The sequence below is a fragment of the Passer montanus genome, unplaced genomic scaffold (assembly GCF_014805655.1).
Source record: "Passer montanus isolate IOZ18808 unplaced genomic scaffold, ASM1480565v1 scaffold72, whole genome shotgun sequence".
In the NCBI taxonomy this organism is placed as follows: Eukaryota; Metazoa; Chordata; class Aves; order Passeriformes; family Passeridae; genus Passer; species Passer montanus.
In genome coordinates this window covers 1,346,463-1,369,358 of record NW_024372370.1, presented here as the reverse complement: position 1 = coordinate 1,369,358, position 22,896 = coordinate 1,346,463, and the positions used below count along the sequence as shown (strand labels likewise).

At 39.6% G+C, this 22,896-nt stretch overlaps 1 protein-coding gene across 2 annotated transcripts in view; it reads left to right on the top strand.

Moving 5' to 3' along the window:
• The window catches only part of PCCA (propionyl-CoA carboxylase subunit alpha), a 262,979-nt gene that overhangs the window by 230,391 nt on the left and 9,692 nt on the right, over positions 1 to 22,896 (top strand). For both annotated transcript variants that reach the window (XM_039730386.1, XM_039730385.1), the window contains one exon: positions 16,456 to 16,596. In XM_039730386.1, the coding sequence (XP_039586320.1) occupies positions 16,456 to 16,596 (141 nt within the window). The remainder of the gene's footprint in view (positions 1 to 16,455; positions 16,597 to 22,896) is intronic.

Sequence of the window (22,896 nt, the reverse complement as noted above, 5' to 3'; positions counted from 1 at the left end):
GCTTGAGGAAGTGGCTAGAAAGAAGTGATACCCTGGTAGCTGGGAAAATGACTGCTGCATCACGACTTCAACCTGCTGCAAGCTAGGTTGAGTTACTCTAGGAAAAATGGGGACTGCCTTAAAAAGATTGAAAGCTGAAGGATTGTGGGAGTTCAAAGATACGGTCTGTAAGGGAGAAAGAGCAACCAGAAGACCAGCTCCCACTGAATGGGGAGCTTATCCCACCCTTATCTCTAATGTCTTCTAAAATCTTCTTTTCTCACATTTTATTTTAAGTAGCTGTAAACAAAATTACTTTGCCAAAGTCTCTATTTTTCTAAATTTTGAAGTTAACAGAGTTGTTTTGTCACTCTCATTGACATTAGCATTGTTTTTAATGTATGTAATACAACTGAAAATGAATCTTAGCTTATATTAACTGATATTACATTCATATATTCTTTTCTAATTGAAAAATGCTGTATTTGGATGCCCTCCCTAGAACTAGACATTTCTTTCTTACTCTGTTTTGAACAAAACAAATTGAAATTTTTGCAGTGTGCCCTTCAAAATACAGAGTTGTCTCTCACATGATACTCATATGATGCTCAAAAGTTCAAACATAAATATTTTTCAAGAAATGCTGAGAATCTTTAACATTTCTTTCTTGAGGTTTCCTTTTTTTCTGTTGGCTGCCTCATGGAATAACCTTGTCAGATATTCAGAGTGCAGTGGTGTTACCTGGTAATTTTTCAGATTGTTACTGTACTGGTGCTGCCTATTAAATCCAGATTCTCCTGATATGAAACCTAAAAGAAGCAGTAAAAAGACAAGACTCAGCTTTCACTTCAGTTACAATTCAGCCACACACTAGAAAACTCACATTTCTGGGTATTGATTGTGTTCATTTACCACAGCAAAGTGCATTCATTGATAACTACCTGCTGGTATTGAATCAATTGTATGTGAAACATGGGGCATTATTGTCAGGTAGGGTAAATAATATTGATTCTGTTTTAAAATGAATGCAGCATAGGAGAAATTAATTTGATTCTATCAAATATATAAACAGTGAGGATCATGTAATATGATATCATGAGGCAAGTTACAGCTGCAAGTTTTAGCAAGATTTCCCCTCCATAACTGCAGCAGAGATATTTTAGTTTTGTTTTGTATTAAAGGGGGAAGAGTAATCCAATGCCTGTAATCGATCTTAAGGTAGGATCCCAACTGGTACCAAGTCCTCTGACACTCCTTAAGTGGAGCTGCAGTCTTAAATGGCTGCAGTAAACCAGTTCCTTGTTCATGCTGTAGGTCAGCAGACTTTGAAGCTTCAAATATCATTGTGACTATGGACTCTGCAGTCAAAAGTCCTTCCAAAATTTGCACATGATCAGAAAGGGGAGAAGGGAGTTGTGTTGATTGGTCATCTTTGAAGCCATTGGCTCCATGAAAGAATAGCAAAGAAGGACAATAAGCTCAACTGCCACAGACATGAGTCAACTATGAGGATGGCTTTGGATTGCTCTTGCATCTATTCCCTTAAAATGGCAATGAACTGTCTTACAGAAAATGTGTTAAACAGCAGCAGCTAAAGCACTGAAACTGTGAAACACAGAACCCTTTTTTGGATTACAGGCGACCATCCAACTGAGACTTAGTCACTGATCATGTACCTCAAACATTGTCTTCATAACCTGCACTGTGATCTTGAAGTCTTCGTGTATGAGCAAATAAGTTACTGATTATCACATACCATATGAGGAGAGCAGGAGGCAAGGAGAATTCTCCTTGTCTCACTTCAGATATTTAGTAACAAATAACTTACAACCAAGCTGTAGCTGGTTGAACAGGTATCTAGAATTCCATGTTTGGAAATAGTAGTAAGTCAAAAGAGCTGGAGGAATAAAAAAAGTTGTCTGTATATGAAAAAGGGGCGGAGGATGTGAGCCAGGTGACTGTAATGGGTGGATACAATTTCATCATGAGTGGATTTTGTCTGTAGAAAGTAATCCATAGAGAAATGAAGGTAGATGGATAATTGTCACTAATCAGTGTTACAGAAATCAACAAAAATATCTGTGTGAGATGCTTCTTTGACAACAGTATCTCAGTATCATGTATACAGATGCCTTTAAGCATCAGGCTTAAAGGTTCAGAGCAGTTCAAGTGCCTGTTTTGGCACCTACAGCAAGATTCAAGTACGATTTATGTGTCTAAGTCCAAGAAAGTGATCGGGAGGTTTAGGATACAGTAACATCCTGAGTGTCCTCAGGACACCTAAAATAGGTTTAACAGCTGTCTAACTAAAGGTCCCAGTGTCTTCTCAGCAGCCCTGCTCCGCCTAACTGCGTATCAAATCACCTATCCTCCCTGTGCTGCTGAAACAAAGTAATTGAGCGCAGCTCAAGTCTCCTGAGAGAGCAGTCTTTGGAAAACATCTCACATGGGTGGGCAAAATGGAATTCAACCCAAAGCCTAGCAGCTGTGGCCACACTGATGAAAATTTGTAGCAATAAAAGTAGAGGTGGTCACTTTTTGCAGCTCCTCTTGCTGCTGAGAGTGCTTGCCTACAAGACTGGGGGTGGGAGTTCTGTGCTAAGTTCCACATGGCAGAATTAAAATTTGTTTCATCCCTGCAATATGTTGTAATTTCCAAGTCTCAGAGAGATAGAGGGAGAAACCCTGTGCTTGAGACATTCTGCAGGGAAAGCAAATTTGGATCCCCATTTTCAGAACCATTTCCCCGTTTCAGACCAGGTAGCTGAGCAGAGCAGTTTTCTCCTCTTCCCAGCTGAGTTCCTGAGCCTTTAAGCCACATAACTAGTTTTATTCTTCCCTTGTCCTGTTTTTCCACTCATGAATGCATAACTGCCTGCCTTACACAGCAGCAGTGGTCTTCTTTGAGCACCTTGTAGTCACATTTGTAAATATTTTAATTATTGAGTCCATTTTGAAGTATAGAGTGCTGAGCTGCTTGACTGCCCTTTCACCACTCTGCTTGGTTTGTTGCAGTTTTCATCTGCTGATGAAAGCACCCCTTTATTAGCCAGACCAGTGTTGCATTGTCAGCCAAATTTCAGCCATGTTGGATATATTAAAATTTAAAGAAAATAAATTTTTTTGCAATGTGTCTCACTTAAAAAATTTATTAGTGAATAATGTTAGAAGAGTGATCTGTTAAACTTTGATCTTACCCCACTGTGAAATGTCCTCAGTTCTATTTCTTTGCAGATTTGACAGACAAACTGGGAAGCTTTAAAACTGCCAGATAACCTGCATGTTTCTTCCTAACATTATACTGAGTAGTGAGAGTATTGTGATGGATAAAACCAGTGCTAATTATTTCTAGTCCTAAAACCCTTTCCTTCTCTTCATCCTCACGTTACTCTACACAGCAATACTCAGGAATTTGCCTTTCTCAGCAGCATTCTTTTTTGTTCTGAGTTCCTTTTCCTGTTCCCAGACTAGGTTTATATAATTATTGGTAGGCAGACTCACTCCTGTAACATAAATAATGCTATTTATGCCAAGTGTGATGAACTGGTATGTTGAAAATAGATATCTAACTATGGATGTGTTACCCTACCTATATTATTGCCACTAAAATTCTTTCCAGTTGACTGGTTTTTACCTTGTGGTTAGTGGATTATTCCTAGTCTTCTCCCAGAGTAGAGAAAATCACTGATTAACAACAGACTTAAGAAGGAGTTCAAATATCTTGTGAATAGTGCTTTTGTTTTGTTTTGTTTTTAGGCAAAGAACAGCAGCTAAAAAAAACACAACAAAATTTTCTAGTGATTGAAGTAAGTGCACTGCAAGTTGCATTTCACCTTTTAAACCAGCTGAGATATTAGCCTGGTGACCCTGGAAAACAGCTTTTGGATCTAAACCAGTGGTAGCTCCAAGTGTAATACTCCAGATCTATTGTGGGTTGTCTGAGCAATCATTCTCTTGGATTACACTCAGAACTAAGTGCTGGTAAGGAATAAACATAATTTAGATACATAACAAGGGTGTGTAAAATCTGGGCACCCTGGTCTGGTGGGAGGAATCTCTGTCCACGGCAGGGGGCAGATGATCTTTAAGGTCCCTTTTAAAGCAAGCCATTCTGTGATTCTATAACAATTAATCTCTAAAAGAATTCTATAATTGCAATTACAAATATATTTCCCATGGCCTTAAAAAAAAGATTGTTCAGTGAAGTGGAGAACTGATAAAATATTTATTCAAAGTCCGTTATCTTTGAGTTTGATTTGCATTTCAAGAAATATTCCTAGCTTTCTTTCTAACTGTTATCATTAGGAGGATAGTCAGTGAGTTTCACGTGATCCTTTAATTGTTGTGTAAAGAATTGTGTCAGTAACAGAGATGAAATATGGAGATCAGTACATTCTGTGAATGCTTCACAAAGACACAGTTTGATTAGAAAATTAAACACTGAATCACTTTAACCAATAATTTCATAATATTGCTGTGAGGACAGAGGTTAAATCAATTATGAAGTAATGGCCAAAGCTCACACAATAATAACTTTGGTGGAAGCAGCTATGAGTTATTAACTGAGGTGCTCTAGTCTGATGGTAGTTTGGGTGATTGCCTTTTACTGCCCTGTCAAGCATGTTTCACAGGATCACAGAATCCTTAGGGTTGGATGGGACCTGTGGAGATCATTTGATCCAACCCCCCTGACGAGTCAGGGTCACACGTAGCAGGTGACACATGAGCATGTCCATGGAGGTAAAAGTAGCCCCTAGACCAGAACTGGACCCTGTTCTCCTGACTTTTGTGGCACATTTGGACTTGAGGAAGGAAATGTCTGTATTATGTGGTGCTGAGGAGGTACAGCAGCAAAGCCCCAAATGTGTATTTTGAACCAGGAAGGAAGATAGAATACAAGTACCTTCACTGCTAAGTGACACATGGTCAGGGATTTGTATTGCCAGATTGGATTTGGGTGCTTCAATTTTGCTTAAGTGTCCTACTTTAGGTATATAAGTCTTTTTGAACCTAGTCCTTAGATAGTAGCAAATGTTGTCATGGAAGGTTTAAATTACAAAAGCACTAGTCTGTGACATAAAAGAGCATTTTAAGTCCTACATGAATAGTTCTGCCAGTAATCATGGATGCAATAGCACGCACAGGTTAGAGACTGTGCATCTATTGCTAATGTATATATCCTTCCTAAGGCCACGAAATGATCATTGGAAATTTCATGGTAGGAAACAGGTATCACACCAGTGCTGTGCTGTGGCTGAGACTTTCATGATGATTTAATAGCCAGTATAATTTAAAAACCATAACTAAACCCCATTTTATTGTCTATAATAAAATGTATAGATTTTATGTGGATTTTCATAGTCTTACTGTCACTCTTACTTTATTGAATCTGAGATAAAAATGTAATTTTTTTAAACTGTGGAATGAAAAAGTAGAGCACAATTAAGTGGTTTTTCAGCAGCCCCCTCCGGAATAAGACAGTAAGAAAGAGGGATTCATTTTTCAAACATTTTTTTTCCAGCAGATGTGTTCTTATTTCTTACTGAATTCAAAGTTTTAACTAAAGTATCTTGGGTGATACCATGAAATTAGTGGGACTACTGACAAAAACAAATCCAGAACAGATCACATCCAGGATTTAAAGCCTCTCTATCTCTAACCTGGCCAGGAATGGTACTAAACCCCCTAAATCAGTAGTCAGGCTGTGTAATTGCCATGGTGTGAGAAGCGAGTGTCTGTTGGGAATACATATGGAAGAGATTATCACACCATTTATGTAAAACTGCACCATCTTGGATGACTTGAGTTCTCACACATGTGCTCCTTTCTCACAGCTTCCCCTCATGACCATCTAGATTCCTGCTTGGAATTTTGAGTTTGCCACAGCCTTACAAAGGTATCTGGACTTGCCCAGGGTCAAGGGCCTTCATATTTAAACTTTCCTAAATCCATATTTCAATCCAGAGAGGATTAAAATATACTGAATCAAGTGTCTGTGAAAAGGCCCTGTCCTCCTTACACACATTTTCCTCCAGTTGTAAATGTCATTGTGCTACCTGCTGTACAAAACAAAACAGAAAGATGCTGTGGCTTACCAAGTAGTATTTGGAAGCACTCCAAGGCAAATTAACAGGCCAAGCTCTAACCAGTGCTTGTCCAACCATTAGAAAACTTAGTAAGCTGTGAAATAATGCAGTTTGCTCTGCAGTTTTCTCCCTATGAAATGCACAGACTGAAACTATTTTTGCAGTCAGTGGGAATTAAGGGCTATCTAAATGTTCTCTGTGGTTGTAGGTATCCTCACAATGAATGAAAGACCTCTCTCTGCTCTGCTTTTTCCTCCATTTAAGTGAGTGCCAAAAGTAGTGCTGAGCTTGAAGGGAAGGGGAGTCAAACATTTATTATATCCTGGCCACCCAGAGGGGAAAAATATCGGTGCCTACAAATGAAGCAGCGTTTGCTTGACCTTTCTGTAAATGAATTTTACTCTATAGGTTGGTTTATTTTTCCTAGCGAGGATATGTTATGTCCCAAATCAGACAGTACTTTCCAAAAAGTACTTCCATACTAAACTTACTGAATTGCTTACAAATTAGTTAACCAAAAGAAATCAGGGTGACCAGTAGTAAATATCTTGGTTTGCTATGTAATTGGTACTTCAGTTTTACATGTTTGGCTTTTCCCTTTTGATAAGCAATTACCTTGGTCTCTAGTCAGACCAGACCCTACAGGTTGCTTTTGTGAGCCTTGAGCCATTAATTATCAATGGACTGTTTATTGTTGTGAGAATCCCTTGCTCTGACAAGTCACTGTGTCAAGACATACAACTGAGTTCGTAGTCACCTGTGGCCAGTGCAGCTCATGGCAGCCTTTATTAGTTGGGGACATCTGTGTAACTCCTCAGGCAGTCAACTCCAGGACAGGTGAACCAAACTTCTCTCTGAAATATTTCAAGATGTAGATGTAGGTGACGGTATTGCCTTTACAGCTGCTTTCCATGGGTAAGAACAGGAGCAGGGCAAGTGGCTACTTATGAGGCAGCATGTTTTTATTTTCACAATACTGAGCCTTTCTAGCCATGCTGGCTGTGGTACAGCTGAAATCTCACAGCAAGCAAATATTCTAGTTCCATGCAGGTGACTGTAATAGGAATAGTTACATGGAGGTTCAGACTATCAGCACACTTAATCTTGCCTGCTGCCACTGGGTCTGCCCCTCACCTTTTCCTGCGTGCATCCTGTAACAGTGGTCACTTAAGTGGTTTGGTTTTTTGTTTGTTTGCTTTGGGGGGGATTTATGCTTTGTTTAATTGTTGGGTTTTTTTAGGGGATGTATTTTTTTTAAAACTGAAACCAAAACCCCGTCCCATTTTGCAGCTGTCTGGGTGTTCTCTGCTACACAATGCAGAACCAATTGTATGATTCTTGTCAGTGGTTACATTTTTATTGTTATATAAAATAAACAGGTCAAATGTTCTTGCCCATTTTAAATACCTGTATAAATAAAATTTATTTAAAAATTAATACATGCTAACAACCTCAGTATTGTATAATAGGGTAAGTCTTGTTTAACCACACTGTTTGTACATAGCTGCAAGATATATTTTTTCCTACTCTAGATCATATTCCGTGTTTAGGGGGTATGATTTTGTAAACACTTAAGCATGTGATGTTCCTTATACTAAAAAGAAGTCCTGATGGCTGCTGTTGACCTGGTTACCTGTGAAAAGTTAGGCAAAATCCTGCAGGATTGGGACACATTTCAGAAAACAAGTAGTTGCTTTTTCTTGTGCAGATATTTTAATGCTCTTTTTCAACAGATTTTATCAGAGAAATGGAAATTATTACAGTAGGAACTTCTGGTGTTTTGAGACAAAAAGCAAGTCACTAATAACGTAACCAAGCCATTTTCACAAAGCTGCAAGTGCTTTGGCAGAAACTCGTTTCCAACCAACCTGCAGATGAGTTAAGGCAGTGTTGTGTGCTTTACCTATGTTCCACATGTGGTACTCAGGGCAGTTCTCCCCAGCTTTGTCATTAAATAGCTGATTTAAAGTAAATGTTTGAAGTATAAGTTGACTGTATTTGAAGCATTAGGGCGATGAAAGTGATGCATTATGTCACTGTAGCACATTGACATTATCAATTATGTGTTATTAAACAGCTTAGCTAACTGAATGATTTACCTTGTGTTTAACTGCCTCTTTCAATTAAAAGTAGCAAATGCTGTAGAACTGGGGCACAGTCATAGAAACCATATATTTTCTTCTGTTAACACCAGTACTGCTGACATGCAAGTGATGGGAGTGTTGGCATTTTGCTGCAGGCTCTAATGGGCTAGTTTAAATGGCCTAAAAAAAGTGATTAATGATTAGGAACAGGACTGTTACACAGTTTCACAGCTCTTTTCCTCAATGCATTTCCATTTGCGTCAACCAGCTGCACACTTGGGAGGTGTTATTTCAAAGCAGTCAACACAGGGGCATTTTTCTACTACCATTTGTTTCTATTTCTTAAGTCCCTTTGGTTGTCTAGATGTAGCTAGTGTTTCCTTAAAGTTATAAGCTTTAGTGATAAAGGAGGATATCCTCAAATTAGTATGTCTGGTGACCAATATCTAAATCTGTGGAACTCTATTGTCATTTCAAAATATCTTTACCATCACTCTTCTTACTCCTGTTTGGTTTATTGTGTTGGACATAATCTAAAGGTTCCTCTTGGAGTAACTGAAGCACTTCATCAGCCAGTACATGATTCTCCTCTGCTATTCACTTGATTTTTGCAAGTAGTAATTTGTACATTAGTCCTGCTTGTTTGTAATGGGTAACAGTCCACCCCTAAGCCCTCCCTTTATATACATGGATACACATCTACATGTATATCTGTTATGTGTATTTCTTTGGGAGCTGAGATCAACAGACACTGCTGCAACACTCCTACCCCAAGTAATAATTAAGATTTTAACAACTCTTGCCCCAAGTAATAATTAGGTGTCATGAGTCAAAAAAACAAGTAGTTCCAAAAGAAAATTAAAAACAAGGTTGGAAAATCTAGCATCTCACTCTTTTTAATGAACCTTAGGAGAGTGAGGTGTCTAGCAGACATAATGCATTCTCTTTGCTCTTTCAAGCTAAGGCAATATCAAACACTGGAGGAGAGGGGATTGAACACTCAAGGGGAAGATATCTTGTACTTTTTGGAAGTTTATTTCACTGTACTGAGATCTTAGAGCTCATGGCTGAAACTCAGCACCTGCTCTCGGGTATCATGTTGCAAGAAAAGGAAGTACATTTTCTTAGAACAGGACATTTGTGTAGTATTTTAGTTGCTAGCATTTTTTTAGTGATCAAAGTATGAAGTTAAGTCTTAGCTGTGTACAAGTTCAACCAAGTTTTCTGAACAAGAAACTTTTTAAAAAAGTTCATATAATAATTTGGAAGGCAGAGGGGAAAGGGGGGTTTAGGTTTAGAGTGCAGTGGTGTTGACTGCAGCACGTATACTAGAGCTACTCTTTTGCAGAATAGAAATGATGCCAAAACGATTTGCACTGTCTGTGGGGGAATAAGCATGGCTTAAAGGCCAGCACACCACCAAGTTGGCTTGTACTTGATTGTGGTGTTCAAGGTGATATTGTGGCTCATCTTCCTTTTTTAATGCTATTTTTAGGAAACTAAGGCTGAGGCAGGCGTGCTGAAGACTCCATGTGTGTGTTTGTTCTCTGGCTTTACAGTACCTTTGACTCAGCTGATGGACTTCAGCCAAGCATATCAGAGAAGGAAGAATCCAAAAATCATTATGGTCCAACCTGTTTCTTGAATAAAATGTGCCCAGTTGGAGGAGGAAGCTGCAACTCTGTGTGGTGGGGAGTGTGGTCGGAGGCTTTGGTTAAGCTCGAGTTTTTTAAGATGAGAGAATGCAGACTGGGGAGTGCAGCTGGGCATACCCCCAGGGCTGTAATGGGGTTTTACATGGCAAACAACTACAAACCCCATCCGAGAAAAAGCAGGCCTTGGTGCTGACACAGCTACTTGTTGCTTCTCTTGTTTGTGCAGTACACAGAAGGGGATTCATACGAGTTTTCATGGGCTAGAATATGAATAATTTTTACTACAGGTGTGAAAGGCTGCTTCCCTTCTTCCTCCTTATCCTTATTAAGACATTTAGCTTATCAGTAGCCTATTGAATGTCCTGGTTGGTTTTTCTATTTCTTTTTTAAAATTTATTTTATTATATGTTATTTTTGCTCAGACATTTTCTGTTTGCAGAGCTTGCATTTCTAGTCCTTGGTTGGGCCAGGGGAACATCTGCTTTGCATAGTTTGCAAGTGTTACTTGTTAACTCAGGCTCCCCAAATTCGGGCAGTGTGGTGCTTGTTCCCAGGGCAGGCTCAGCCTGCTACTTGTCTTTTGGAAGCACGTGTTGAAGTTCATTACACACATTTATTCTTCAGTTTTCTGCTTGGCTTGGATTCACTTCTAAGATTCTGCTCTGAGACGATGATGTAAACTACATAATAAAAAAAAAAATATATTTTTTTTCCTTAGGCACCCGTGCAGCACTTTTCCCCCTGTAGTTCATAGTAGTACTGCTTGTGGGCAGGTTTCAAAGGAATCTCATCTCCATATGGTTTTACCCGATAATCCTTTATCCACCATCTTCAGCTCTCATTCCGTTGCTTTCTTGCCTGTGGCTACGTTTCTATCTCTGCATCAATTAGCACAGTGATTTATACAACAAGCAAGCAGTTTAGAGGTAATGGTACACAATTAACATCTCATTCCACCATAAAGGGTATGCTAAATACCCCAGTCACTGCTTTCTCTGCCTGGAATTGAAATAAGTGTTTGTCCTAATTCATATGCTATCTGATGTGAAGTGGGCCTGCTTTGTGCGGCACTACACCATTAATCTAATTATAGATAGCTGCAAATGAAGTGCTGTCTGAGCACAGAGACTGAAGAAAATAGCGCTTTTGTCATTTAGCATGACTCTGTGAAGCAAGATCGCACTTTACACGGCAGCATGGCAAAATGGGAATCTGAATAATATTGCTGCCTGTTGCATCTTCTCTAATTACAACAGCATTGTAAACACAACTGGGCGCTGATATAAATAGAGCTGTAGATACGCTGTCATGTGGGTTGTAGGAGAAAATCCTTAGTGTGCTGTTGTATTAAATGATGCATCCTGATTGACAGCTACCTTGAGACTGCGCTGATGGAGTTGTCAAAGCATTGTGCGACCGCGCTGCTCCGGCGGCGGCAGCTGCGGCCGTGCGGGCTCCGGCTGCCCGCCCGGCAGCGAGCGGGGACAGCGCAGCTCCGGCTGCCCGCCCGGCACAGCACGGCACGGAACGGAGCGGAACGGCCCGGCTCTGCCCGCCCGGCCTCCGCCGGCAGCGCAGGGAAGCTGCTTTTTGCGTGGCTTTAACCCTTGGTAGGTTTCTCTAGCGTGTAAATTATGTATCACACAAGGAGTGGAATGTGGGAAGTGCGGCTGAATTCCAAGTGTAATTAAGTTTCTGCTGCTGGAGTGTGTACTACGTGGTGGTGAGGCTCCTCTCCGTTTTCTTTCCCTTTGCTGCTGCTAGAGGCTCATGATTTTTGCGACTGTTTTGGTATTTTTATTATTGTTATTTTTTTCATTAGCTGTCTCTGTAGCAGTTTGAGTGTGTGCTCCTCCATCAGACTGAAAGTGCTGTTGGCTTGTGCAGGTGTTAATGCCAATCCTCACCACCACTCCGCGGAAGCAAATTAGCTCCAGAACTCAGAGCTCAGGGAAAAAAGTGATTTGCAAAATGTCATTTATCTCCTGGTTCAGTAAGGAGTCCTTGACTCTGAAAGAAGGTGGTGTCTGACATCGTCTAGTAATATGGAATAAATAATTTTCTTGCTTAGATGCTGGGGTGGAAATCTAAGCAAGGGTGTGGTCATGATGTTGACGTGTATAATGGTTAATAAAAAAGGCAGCGTGCTCATTGTGTTTGGAACTGGAACATTGCTCAGTATTGCTTCCACTGAATACAGAATGATGTACTCGAGTGAATTGATGACGTCAAACCACAGGTGACAACAGTGAAGTGACTTCAGGCAGAACGTGGATTAGGAATCTGAAGAGAAATTGTGTGACCACAGTTAATACATTTCACTGGTTCCAAACCCAAGACTGAGGCTAGTGAAAATAATGAAGACACAGAGCAGACAATTTCTCTACTGAAATCTGAGCTACGTAAGATTTTCACCCTCCTGACCACAGGAATGACAGACATTTGGAAACATGGTTGAACAGTTAGGTAAAGCATGCTGAAAATCCACATCTGGTCAGCAGTCCAAACACTAACGTAAGTAACATATGGGTAGTGATTACTCTATAAAATCTCCAATGGAGTTTGAACATTTACAGCTTCTGGGGACATCAGTTTCAAGTGTACAGGGAAGATCATATTTAATAAACTAATGTGAGGTGTAACAGAGTGCAATTTTGGACATTTTGGTGAAGATTTGCAATGTTCTGATGTATATGGTAAGGGAACCATATCTGTGCAAACCACATAACTTGTTTTTAAGCCCAGATGGGGCGAAATATGCCCTGGCCATCTTTTTTTGTAGCAGTCAGTCTACTTGCCTGCTGACTCGGGGGCTCAGTAGGGAATGTACTGACAAAAAACAATCCACAAAACCCAAGGTATAATTTTCACTGTATTTGGTTTCTTCTCCCATACTCCCACCTTCTATTGCTATTACTGCACCTTTTTGTGTTCTTATTTTTGTCATGGAGATTTGGTTGTAAGAGGTAGTTTTGCATTTTACATAAACATACAATTTAGTGGGAGAGGTAGGACAGGATGCTGTTACCCTTAGAACACTATTAAGTAACACCACTTTTCCCTACTATAATTTTTGTCAACTGACTATGGACTCCAGTGGTCCGGTGGAAGAGAAACACCTGTTTTGTGCCATCAGAAGTTGTATGGCTCCTTTTGGTACTGCTTTATTGACTTTACTTTGGCTGGCAGAATTGGGCTGTGAAACCCTGTGGAGTGGAGCAGTGGCTGGTGACAAGTACTCATCAGCACAGATGTGATGGCTAGCAGATTTCCCTGCTCTCAGAGTCCACCTGCAATCTATTTATGACTCCAACAAATGTTTCTTCTGGTTTAGGCCAGTGGAAACCCCCTGGTCTCTATTTATAACCCAAACTTAACAACCTTCCCCTAATTTATGTCCCCTTCTTTCTCCCATCTCCTCCTCCTTCTGAGCATAAAGGAAGAAAATCAGAACCTCATCCGCACTTGGGTAGCAGCATATCAAAACTTCTGCTTCCTATGTTCAGCATTGTTCTCGCTAAATCAAAGGCATAGCAGCAGCGTTGGTCATGTAATGAAAATATGTGATATTTTCTTAATTGTCTTTGTTGTGGCAGCACTGGCAGGCATTGTTTGACATGGTCTTCCAGAGAGTCCTGTGGCTCTCACCCGGCTGCACCCGGGTTGGGTGAACAGCACCCTGCACCCACTCCACAACTCCTCTCCAGGGATAAGGAGCAGCATCACAAAGGGATATTTATGCAGGTATTTAGTGGGGTCCAGCCAGCAGCAGAAATACATCAAAGGTAATCTTAGAGAAGGAACCTTTCTTTGGCTATGTCTTTTTATATTCTGAAAGGTCATTTGCGAACCAGCTGTGCCAAAAAAGGCCTTTCCCCAGAAGTTTACTGTTGTTATTTTTTACTTTTTGATTACAGTAACTTGCTTATCCCCCAAACAGACTAAAGAACAATAAACAAATACAAAAGGAAAAGGAACAGCTCATCAATAACAAAGACCTGCGTTTTAAAGCTTTGAGAGTACTGACTCTTACATCTCACTCCAAGCAAAGCAGGAGTCCTGCAGAGAAAGGAATCTAAAAGATATGAAAATTATAAAGATAGTAAAAACAATGTTTGGTAGGGATATTTTAGCTTGGTGTGGAGAACTGAGCTTTAAAGTGCAGCATACTGAGGAATGTGTTTTTCCCCCACTGCTGAATGTTGTGAAGTGCATAGGGAATTCTGTGTTTCAACCCCTGTGAAATACTGTAACCTAGATGAATGCAGAAGGTCTGGCTTTCTCTTCAAGTTTAAATTTTGAAATTGGGCAGCTCAGGAGTGTTAATGTAGCTTAAAAAAACTAAATGGCATCTAAACCTAATCTTTTGAAATCATATAAAAATAGTCTCTTGCAAGAGGCAATAATACAGTCCACAAATATAACTTATTTCTGCATTCTTCCTTTTTTATTTTTTTTTTAAATTTATTTTCAAACTCTGAGTACAAAGAAGACACCAACCATGGATACTGAAACTGTGCAATTTGTTGTAATTATATTCCCCCCCATAGATTTAATGAAGGACTTTTAAGTACAATTTATCTTTGATAAATAGTCCCTCCACACAGAATGTTTATTAGATTGACAGCAGAATACACTCTGCAAGCTTTTTTTCCTTGCCACTTATGACTCAGATGAATTTTAATAGGAGTAAAAAGCTTTTATTTGCACAGTAATTTCACTTAAGGATCATATCCTTCAGAAACTGGCAGACACTTGTATGTCTTGATTGCAAAACAGACACTCAAGAGTAAAGAAACACGCGTAAGATGCTATTATTTGGCTTGTCACACTGCTGCAATTCTGTTTGCAGCTTATGTCACCAGTTGTGCTATGGGCATCGCCCGCCCTGTCCGGGTGCGCCCGCACACGTGCGCCTGCAAGGATCCTGCAAGGAGCCTGGAAGGAGCCTGGAAGGAGCCTGGAGGGATCCGCACGGCGCCCTGAGCGCGGTGGCCGGAGCTGGGACAGGGCTTTGGGCTGGAAATCCTCAGTGCCACGGCCTCAGCTGCCATGGTGGTGCCTGCGGGAGGCTCGGGGTTAAAGCTGCTTTCTGCATACAAAATGGTGCTGGTTTCCCCGTGCCACCGCGCTTGTGACCGAGGCACGTGGCTGGGAATGGTCCTCAAAATTTGGGGTGCCACTTACGGCTCCAGGGGACATCGCTGTGGTGTTTTATTACACTTAACTGGGGTGTGGTGGCAGGATCGGTTCGTGTAGCTGTGTGCCTCTGTTTCTGGTTAGAAGTGAGTATTTCTGAGTGAATGACTGCACTGTTCACCTCACAAAATGTTGTGTGTCCACACATCATTTATGGAGGATGATAATCCTCTGTTGCGTTGTTTTAATTCGGCTTTGAAAGCTGCATTTTAAAGATGTCACTGCAGAGTTAATCACCTTTTGCATGCATTTCTAAATACCTTGTTCTGCTTCCTACAGAAGCAGAAGGTAGAGTACCCCTTCACCAGAAGGATATCGGATTTTTTCTGTCCATGTAAAAATGAAAAGTAAAGACATTTTATTGTTAATAAAACAATAGCTAATTGTTTTTGAGGAAAACATACTGTTCCAAGCAAGGTGTTGAACTTTACATCAGCAAAATACGCATTTGAATTGTAAATGCCGTCCGTCGGATGCTTATTATTAAAACCTTTGTTTAAATTATTGATGAAGTGCGGCGCTGGCCTTCCTTCGCTCGGTGTGCCGAGTGTCGGGGCGAGTGTCGCACAGAGACCTGCTGCCATCTACTGGCTCCGTGCGCTCCCTCCCGTCCGTCCGTCCGTCCGTCCGGCCCTCTGTCTGAGGGCAGGGAGCTCGCCAAGTAATGGCGAGTTTTTAAAAACTAAAAGCTCTTGGGCCAAATCACTTTAGGCAATATTTATATACCTTACAAAAGGTTTTATTGAAAGGGATGCTCTCACCTTAGGGTCCTCATATTCCCCTCTGTTTTTAATCCCTATAAAACATACTGGAGAAAACAATGCTTTCTCCAGATAGGTAATGGCTACTGAAAGGGTTTTATTGCAGATAAAGTATATTCAATACAACGACATTTAATTGTTCTGCTTATGCATGAAAAATCAGAATTGAAATGGAATTAATAGCTTTTAATTGCAAAATCCAAGCAAATTACTAACTTCAAACATGGTAAATATTTAAAAGGTAAGCATAATGTTTAAGATCAGTCATGTCATTGACAGTCTGGCAGACTTTCCCAAAAGGTCATTTTCCAGTTCATCATGCACTGGAAAAGAGTCCTTCAATATTCCTTATCCACCAAAGGTAACGTGCAGCAAGCATAAGGACATTTTTGTTTTTAAATTTGAATCTCTCCTCTCTATTGCAAATTTTAAAATGAGTCTGACATCTCCTTACTGTACTTGATTCTTTGGTTTTATGTGCACTTTGCTGCAGACTGGGGTTGCATATTTTTCTTTCTACATCCTGAAAATGAAACTCTGCATAAGGATTTCAAACAGTGTTTTTTAGACACTCCCGTGAAGAACAGCTAACAGATGTAATACATAAAAACATGCCATAAAATAATGCAGGTTATTGACTGGAATTCACCAAGGTACAATTTTCTAAATCAGCCCTCTCCCTATTCTTTAGTACAAATTGCAAATACTGACGAAGGTTGCTGCGGAGCTGAGCAAGTACATGCCAGAGAAAGCAGCAGAGGACACCTCTAGCATTTTGCGATCTCCTATGCCTGGAACAGTTGTGGCAGTTTCTGTCAAGCCTGGGGACATGGTAAGAAATGTGATCTATATATCTGTGTTTTCATTATATATCCCACAGAAATTTCGCCTTGGTGCAACTGGAGCTACCCGGTCACACGGTTTGGTGTGGGGTTTTTTTGTTGTTGTGGTTTTGTTTCTTTTTTTTTTTTTTAATCACCTGTGCTGAAGGGTATGTGCTGTTTGTAGTTTGAATTTTAAAAACTAAGAAGGAAAACCAATTCAAATTAAACTGGCTTTAAAAGAAAAATTTCCAGCCTGGCACAAATTCACAACAGAAACTCAAAGAGATAGCTTGGTTTTGTATCCCAAATACCTTGAGGGGCAGGACAGGTACAAAGGAGAAAATGGTGAGTAAATTCACATAAGTGTGTGTGTCTGTCTGTCTATCTATCTATCTATCTATCTATCTATCTCTGTATATAAAAGCTGTTAGTGCTAGCAGGAGGAAATTGTTGATTTTCTGCCCTGAAGTAATGAAAATATTACTTGAAAAAAAGAAAGAAGGGGACGTGGGACAGATATTTAATTTCACCTTTTCTGAGTTTTTTTTGTTTGTTTGCTTTTTAAGAAGCCCTGTGTTATCGTTTTGCAAGACACATGAATTGGGAATTCTGTGTTGGGAATTTCCAGGCTCATGTGGTAGTCTTCTTATCTTGCAGAAGGAATAAACTTGCCATACAGAAGGGCAAGGGATTATGCTGTTGTTAGTCTGGGGATTTCCAGTGCTCCTTACCTCACACTGAGTTGGAAACAAATTTTTGTTTTAAAGTTGTGTATGAACACTGACTTGAACTCAGCTTCATATGAAATTCTACCACATTGTATCATATGTTGTTTCTAAGGTCGAGGCCCTTATGTCTCATAACCATTGAAAACAAGGTAGTGAGTGCAGGCACAGGAGTATTTGAATTGGATAGTGCATATTAATTTTAAAGTATTGTTGTCAGTTAAATGATGCCATAAACATGTATGTAGCACTTAGATACAAACAGAAGCTTCAGTCACAGGGTTCATAATTTATGGCAATGAAACCTAGATTTTCTTGAAAGAGGATTCAAAAATGGGATCAAGATCTGAAATTCAAAATCAGCATTGCACTTACTATGGCAGTCATCAATCATGCTGGCTAAGTGGTATATTTGCTCACATTTTGCTATGATACTACCTTTGGTTTTAAAAGACGTGGTCTGTCTGTGTACAGTGAAAACAGAGTGATCATGTTAATAAAAAAGATCTGTAGGTGCCAATATTTGTAGTAATGAAATAAAGACATTTCAGAGGGAAAATATCTAAACTGGTAAGAAATTAGAAATTCTTTTGGCTTCTACACTTGGCTTTCTTGTCTATGATCTATACATGTACGCACACAGTTTAGATACTTTAACACAAAAGAACAGTATTCATTTAAAATATTCTTTATGTCATGACATGGACAGGAATCTGCTTTCTTTGTCAAGGGCAAAACAAGTGGCTGAATGAGGAAGATCATAAGCAAATACCTTTTGTGAAGAATTAAGGGAAATATTTTTAAGTGAAGGATTTTAAGACTTTGAACATTTGTTTAATATTTATTTTTGGGAAGTTTAATTCTAAATGTTACCAGCTTTCTTGCCCTGAAGAATAGTTCTTGTTGTCTTGAAATAATATAATCAGTGGGGAAGGAGGCCAGAGCCTAAGGGATTTTAAGTAAATAAATAAATGAACCTCCCTCCACAAATCTACAAGTGGTGCTGTGCATCAGAGCACAAGTTGTTAAATAATGTGTGTGAGATTTCTTTTTTCCCTTCTCCTCTCCTGCAGCTTTTTGCTGGAGGCACTGAGTGGCAGAGCATTTGAACAGCATAATCTATGTTCTGCTGACCTGAGCTTGTCATTGCTAATTGTGTGGCTTTAATTGCAAAAAACACATTTGCGTTCTTGAAAAGGGTTTAGCTTAAATCCTTCCTTTTCAGGACTAGTGTCAAAACGTTAAAGAAAAGCGAGCCAGCCAGCGAATGAGGGTAACATCAGCTATCGGCTCTGAATAAGCAGTGGGATGGTGGGATTCAGATTACTCCTCTTGCCTGTCTGTCACAAACCAGCTCACCCACTACAGCTGCTGAAGGCATGATGGGCAGGGAGCTGTAGCTCCTTGATAAATACACCTCTTTTTGTTGCACTGCTTGAGAAAAGTCTAATTTCTTTAGTGTGCTGGAGAAATGGGAATTTAAGTAGCTCCTATTCTGTGTGCTTGCCACTGGGTTTGGCAGCTCAGATTTGCACGGTGTGTGAAAACAGCACAGCTGAAAAATGGGAGAAGGCGAGGTAGTTGTCCATCCTTCCCCCCAGGTGCTGCTGCTGCTAGCAGTAAAGCTGTCAGGTTATAGCCACTCTGAGACTGCCTGCCCTACGCTGTGAGCTGTGCACTGCAGTGTCAGTGCAGCACAGTCCCTGTGCTCACAGAGACCTCTCAGAGCGGTCAGCAGCACGGGGAGCTGAGCTGTCACCCCCCTCCTTCAGGTGTAACTTTACAAATGGTGAAAAAGCACCGAGAGAGGGTCACCTCATCTCTGTGTGACTGGCCGTGCTTGCAAACCCGTGTTTATTGCCCACGGTTCAGCTCCAGGGCATCGTGCCCGGCCAGGTAAAGCACACGCGTTTGTTAGTCCCTCTCCGTGTTGCTGTGGCCAAATGAGGGGCTGTGCTGATCTCTGGGTTAGCATTCCCCACTTGATATGTCATTGTTTTAACTTGAAGCATCGTGTTCTCTTCTGGCTGCTGTTGCTGAGAAATACTTTGGTCTGGTGAAGCCTGATAGAAGATTGTGTGAGCATCCTCTATCCAGCTGGTCTGATAAGCAGTTTTCAGTTCATTTTTTTGCCAAAAGATATTGCATATGCAAGGAATTTATTTTCTTTTGTCTGTAAGATGATCTGTAGATTTTAGTAACACAGTGGGGAAGTGCTGTTTGTCATTTAGAAAGAAGCAGAACTTGCGATGCTGCCAATTTCTTTAGGTTTTTAGTTACTTTCTACTTTCTTTATTTTCCTTCATGTGATCAGAAGACTGTAATTAGTTGTCACTCAGTTATTCCTGGAAGCACAATGAAGGCACTCAGAAGCAGAAAGCAACATAAACAATGAAACAGAAATCTGGCTGACTAGAAGAAGAAGGTTAATTTTATTTAGGGAAAGAAGATTTAAATTTAGATTATTCCTCATAACAGAGTCCCATTAATATAGGAAATATATCCCTTACTGGGGAATGAGGGTGTTTGTCTATTTGTCTTCTAAGTAGTTGTTAATGATTGTATGCATTAGGATGAAATTTAGTTTTGGGAGAATTAATTACTTTTTGGTTCCTCATGGTGCCATAGGCCAGAGAAACCACTGGACTTCAAGAGTTCAGGCAAGAATTTCACCCTGTTTTTGCTAACCCTGGTGGCAGCACAAGCCAGCCCTGGTAGCACACAGCAGGATTTTTATGCCAGTGTGGAGATGGCACTGCACATGGCTCTAATCTCACCATAGCTACCACAAAGACAGCACCATAAAAACTACTAAAGCTGCACAAATTCCTTTATTTACTCAGAGGGCAGGACATGGGCGGGCACTTGAAAATACTTCTTTGTGTTGAGTTGTTTGGTGTGTTTTTGTGCATGTAGGATTCTGTGCACTGAAAGTGCAGGAGTGGGGAAAGCTCTGGATCCTAATGGTGGCACAGGTAAAGCAGTGTTGTTGTTCCTAAAGCAAACACACCCAAAGTGTTCTCACTACTGATTCCAAATTTGGTATCTGAACTGTCCACAGCCACAAAGAAAGATCTTAGCTGTCCTGATTGCCTTGCAGGCTTTGCTGTATTTTCACCTATGAACACAGCTTTTGCTTTTTCAGTATTCTGTCTGTTAGGAATGCAAAGGTGTTTTTCTTTTCGCTGTATGTTTCTGTTGGTTGTTTTTCCTTTTTAGTAACATTAGCCAGGACAGGTGTTGTTACTAAGCTAGGCATTGGTCAATAAGCCAATGCCTAATACCTGGCAGCCTAAATCACTTTAATGATTCCTCCCCACACTTAAATATGTAAAAGGAAAGCACCCCTGGGTGAACACCCCAATGTTACTGAATCTTTAAGGACTACAGCCAAAAGAAGACGATTAATTATTTTCACCAAAATTTCTAAATCGCCTCTCTTTCCAGTAGATTAAGATTACTCCAGGTTTTGGAAGTTATCACCATTGAAGTAATTTTTAAAATGTACTTTTCCCATATAAAAATTCCTTATGATTTCAGCTAGTGTAGCTATGGGCATTAATACTGCATGGGATTAATTTTTTCCTACCAAAATATCAGCTCTTAAATGTAAATGCTGATTGTCTCAGTAATTTCAAAAGTGGGTAACTTGAAGGCTGCTGTTTTAGTTGTGTAACGTACGAAAGACACTGCTGTGTTTCCACCTTTTAAAAGTAATTAAAGAAAAAAAATTTAAACTGCATTAATCTTTCAGTTCAGCTGCATGCATTTTATTTCAATTTCTCTTGTTGTTCTTTAGAAGAATAGTTTCTAAGAAAATCTTTATTCACGATTTTTCCATCTCACAAGCCTTGGGAAGGTTTTGCTATGGGAAAATATGTTTTGTTTGACTTCAGCTGCTGAAATGCTCACGACTACAAAACAAAACAAAAGAGCTTTCTAAATTCTGTTTGTCACTACTTCATTCATTTGTGTGAAAGAAAAGCTGAAGTTTTAACCTTACCTGTTGCCATCAGACAGTTTTGTGTTGTTTAAAGTTGTATTTGCCATTCAGACCTCAAAATCCTAAAAAAAAAAGAAAAATATCTCTTTTCAAATTTTACACTAATTGGAATTTATAGCAGAGAAACAACATCCAGGTTAAAACAGAAAAAATGTATTTGCTTAAGTTTCACATTCCATTTGGATAAATATGGTATCAATAATTTAATAAGATATTATTTAATTTAAATACTATTTTTCTGTTGTGTATGAATGTTTTTTCTTTTCTTCCCTTTTTTTCCCCTTTTCCCTCCTTTCCTCACTCCCATTCTTCAGAACAAATATAAACTCCACTTGTCAATTGAAGGGAATTTGCAAACTTGACCAAATATGGTCAGGAAGCGTACATAGTTTTTATGATTCTATGTATTTGACAATTTTCTCGGGGTTTATCTTTTGGATGGAAAAACCCTGTTGGTAAACAGGAAATGTTCATGGTTGTATAATATCCAGAATAAAAGTAATTAAATATTTCACCGTTCTTATTACCTGGGACCATGAGTAATAATTGTAGTTAAATTGAAAAAAAAAATTAACTACAATAACATTTCATAATGTATTTTTTTGTATTTGACTTGAAAAAGAATTTACTATATATTTTATGTAATTGCACAGTCTGAGATTCGTGTTTCAGTACAGTGTAATTGAGAAGGAAATCCTATTATGATAAGTTAGAAATAGTCAATATTATTAGAGTTTCCTCCTAGGAGAAAAAAATGTTACCAATCCTTTGAGAAGAATTCATACAATTTTAAAATTATTATTTTGGTGTGCTTTGCCTTTTCCAGTAATAGACAACTTTTTAGCTGTTACTAAATAAAAATTGATTGATACAGATTAGGCTGAGTTAGCAGAAGAATAGCCCCAGAAGTGCTCTGCCTGAATATCACTTGCCCAGCAGCCTGGGATGGCAGAGGCAGTTGGGGCAGTGTGTTTTGGATAAGTGGGAGTGCAATGACCAGTGCTGATTGCTGTCAGGGGGACATCAGTGACCTTTAGTCAGAGGTCAGAAGATGTGGGATGCGCTATGTTCAGCTTCATTCGTTAAAGGAGCGTGGCAAAAAAAGTTTAGTAATGATTTGTCAAGTACTATTAATTGCTGCTAATTATATTTGCAGTTCTGTAGCTCTGGTTTCAAAGTTAATTTGGAAAGAAGAAAAAACTGGCACTAATTATTTTACATGGTAATGGACAATGCCAAGGAATTGCAATTGTTGCTTATCCAATTCCTCTTGATTTGTTTTCTTGTTGGATGCTGGCCGCCAGATTTCCAGTAAGTCAGAGAGAAAAAAATCTGGGAAGGGAATGATACCAGCATGGACTAAATTTAAACAACAAATAAACAAACAAAATTCCCAGTATCTTCATAAATAGTGAATGCATACTTAATTCACTGCTCAGTGATTTTGCACAAGCATAAACAAGGTGCGTGTTTGCAGTTATTTTGCAGAAGGCTACAAGAGAGGATAACTCTCTTTCATATGGCACTATCTTGCATTGTCCCTTTTCACATAAAAGGCTCAACGGGGACTTAGGCTGCAG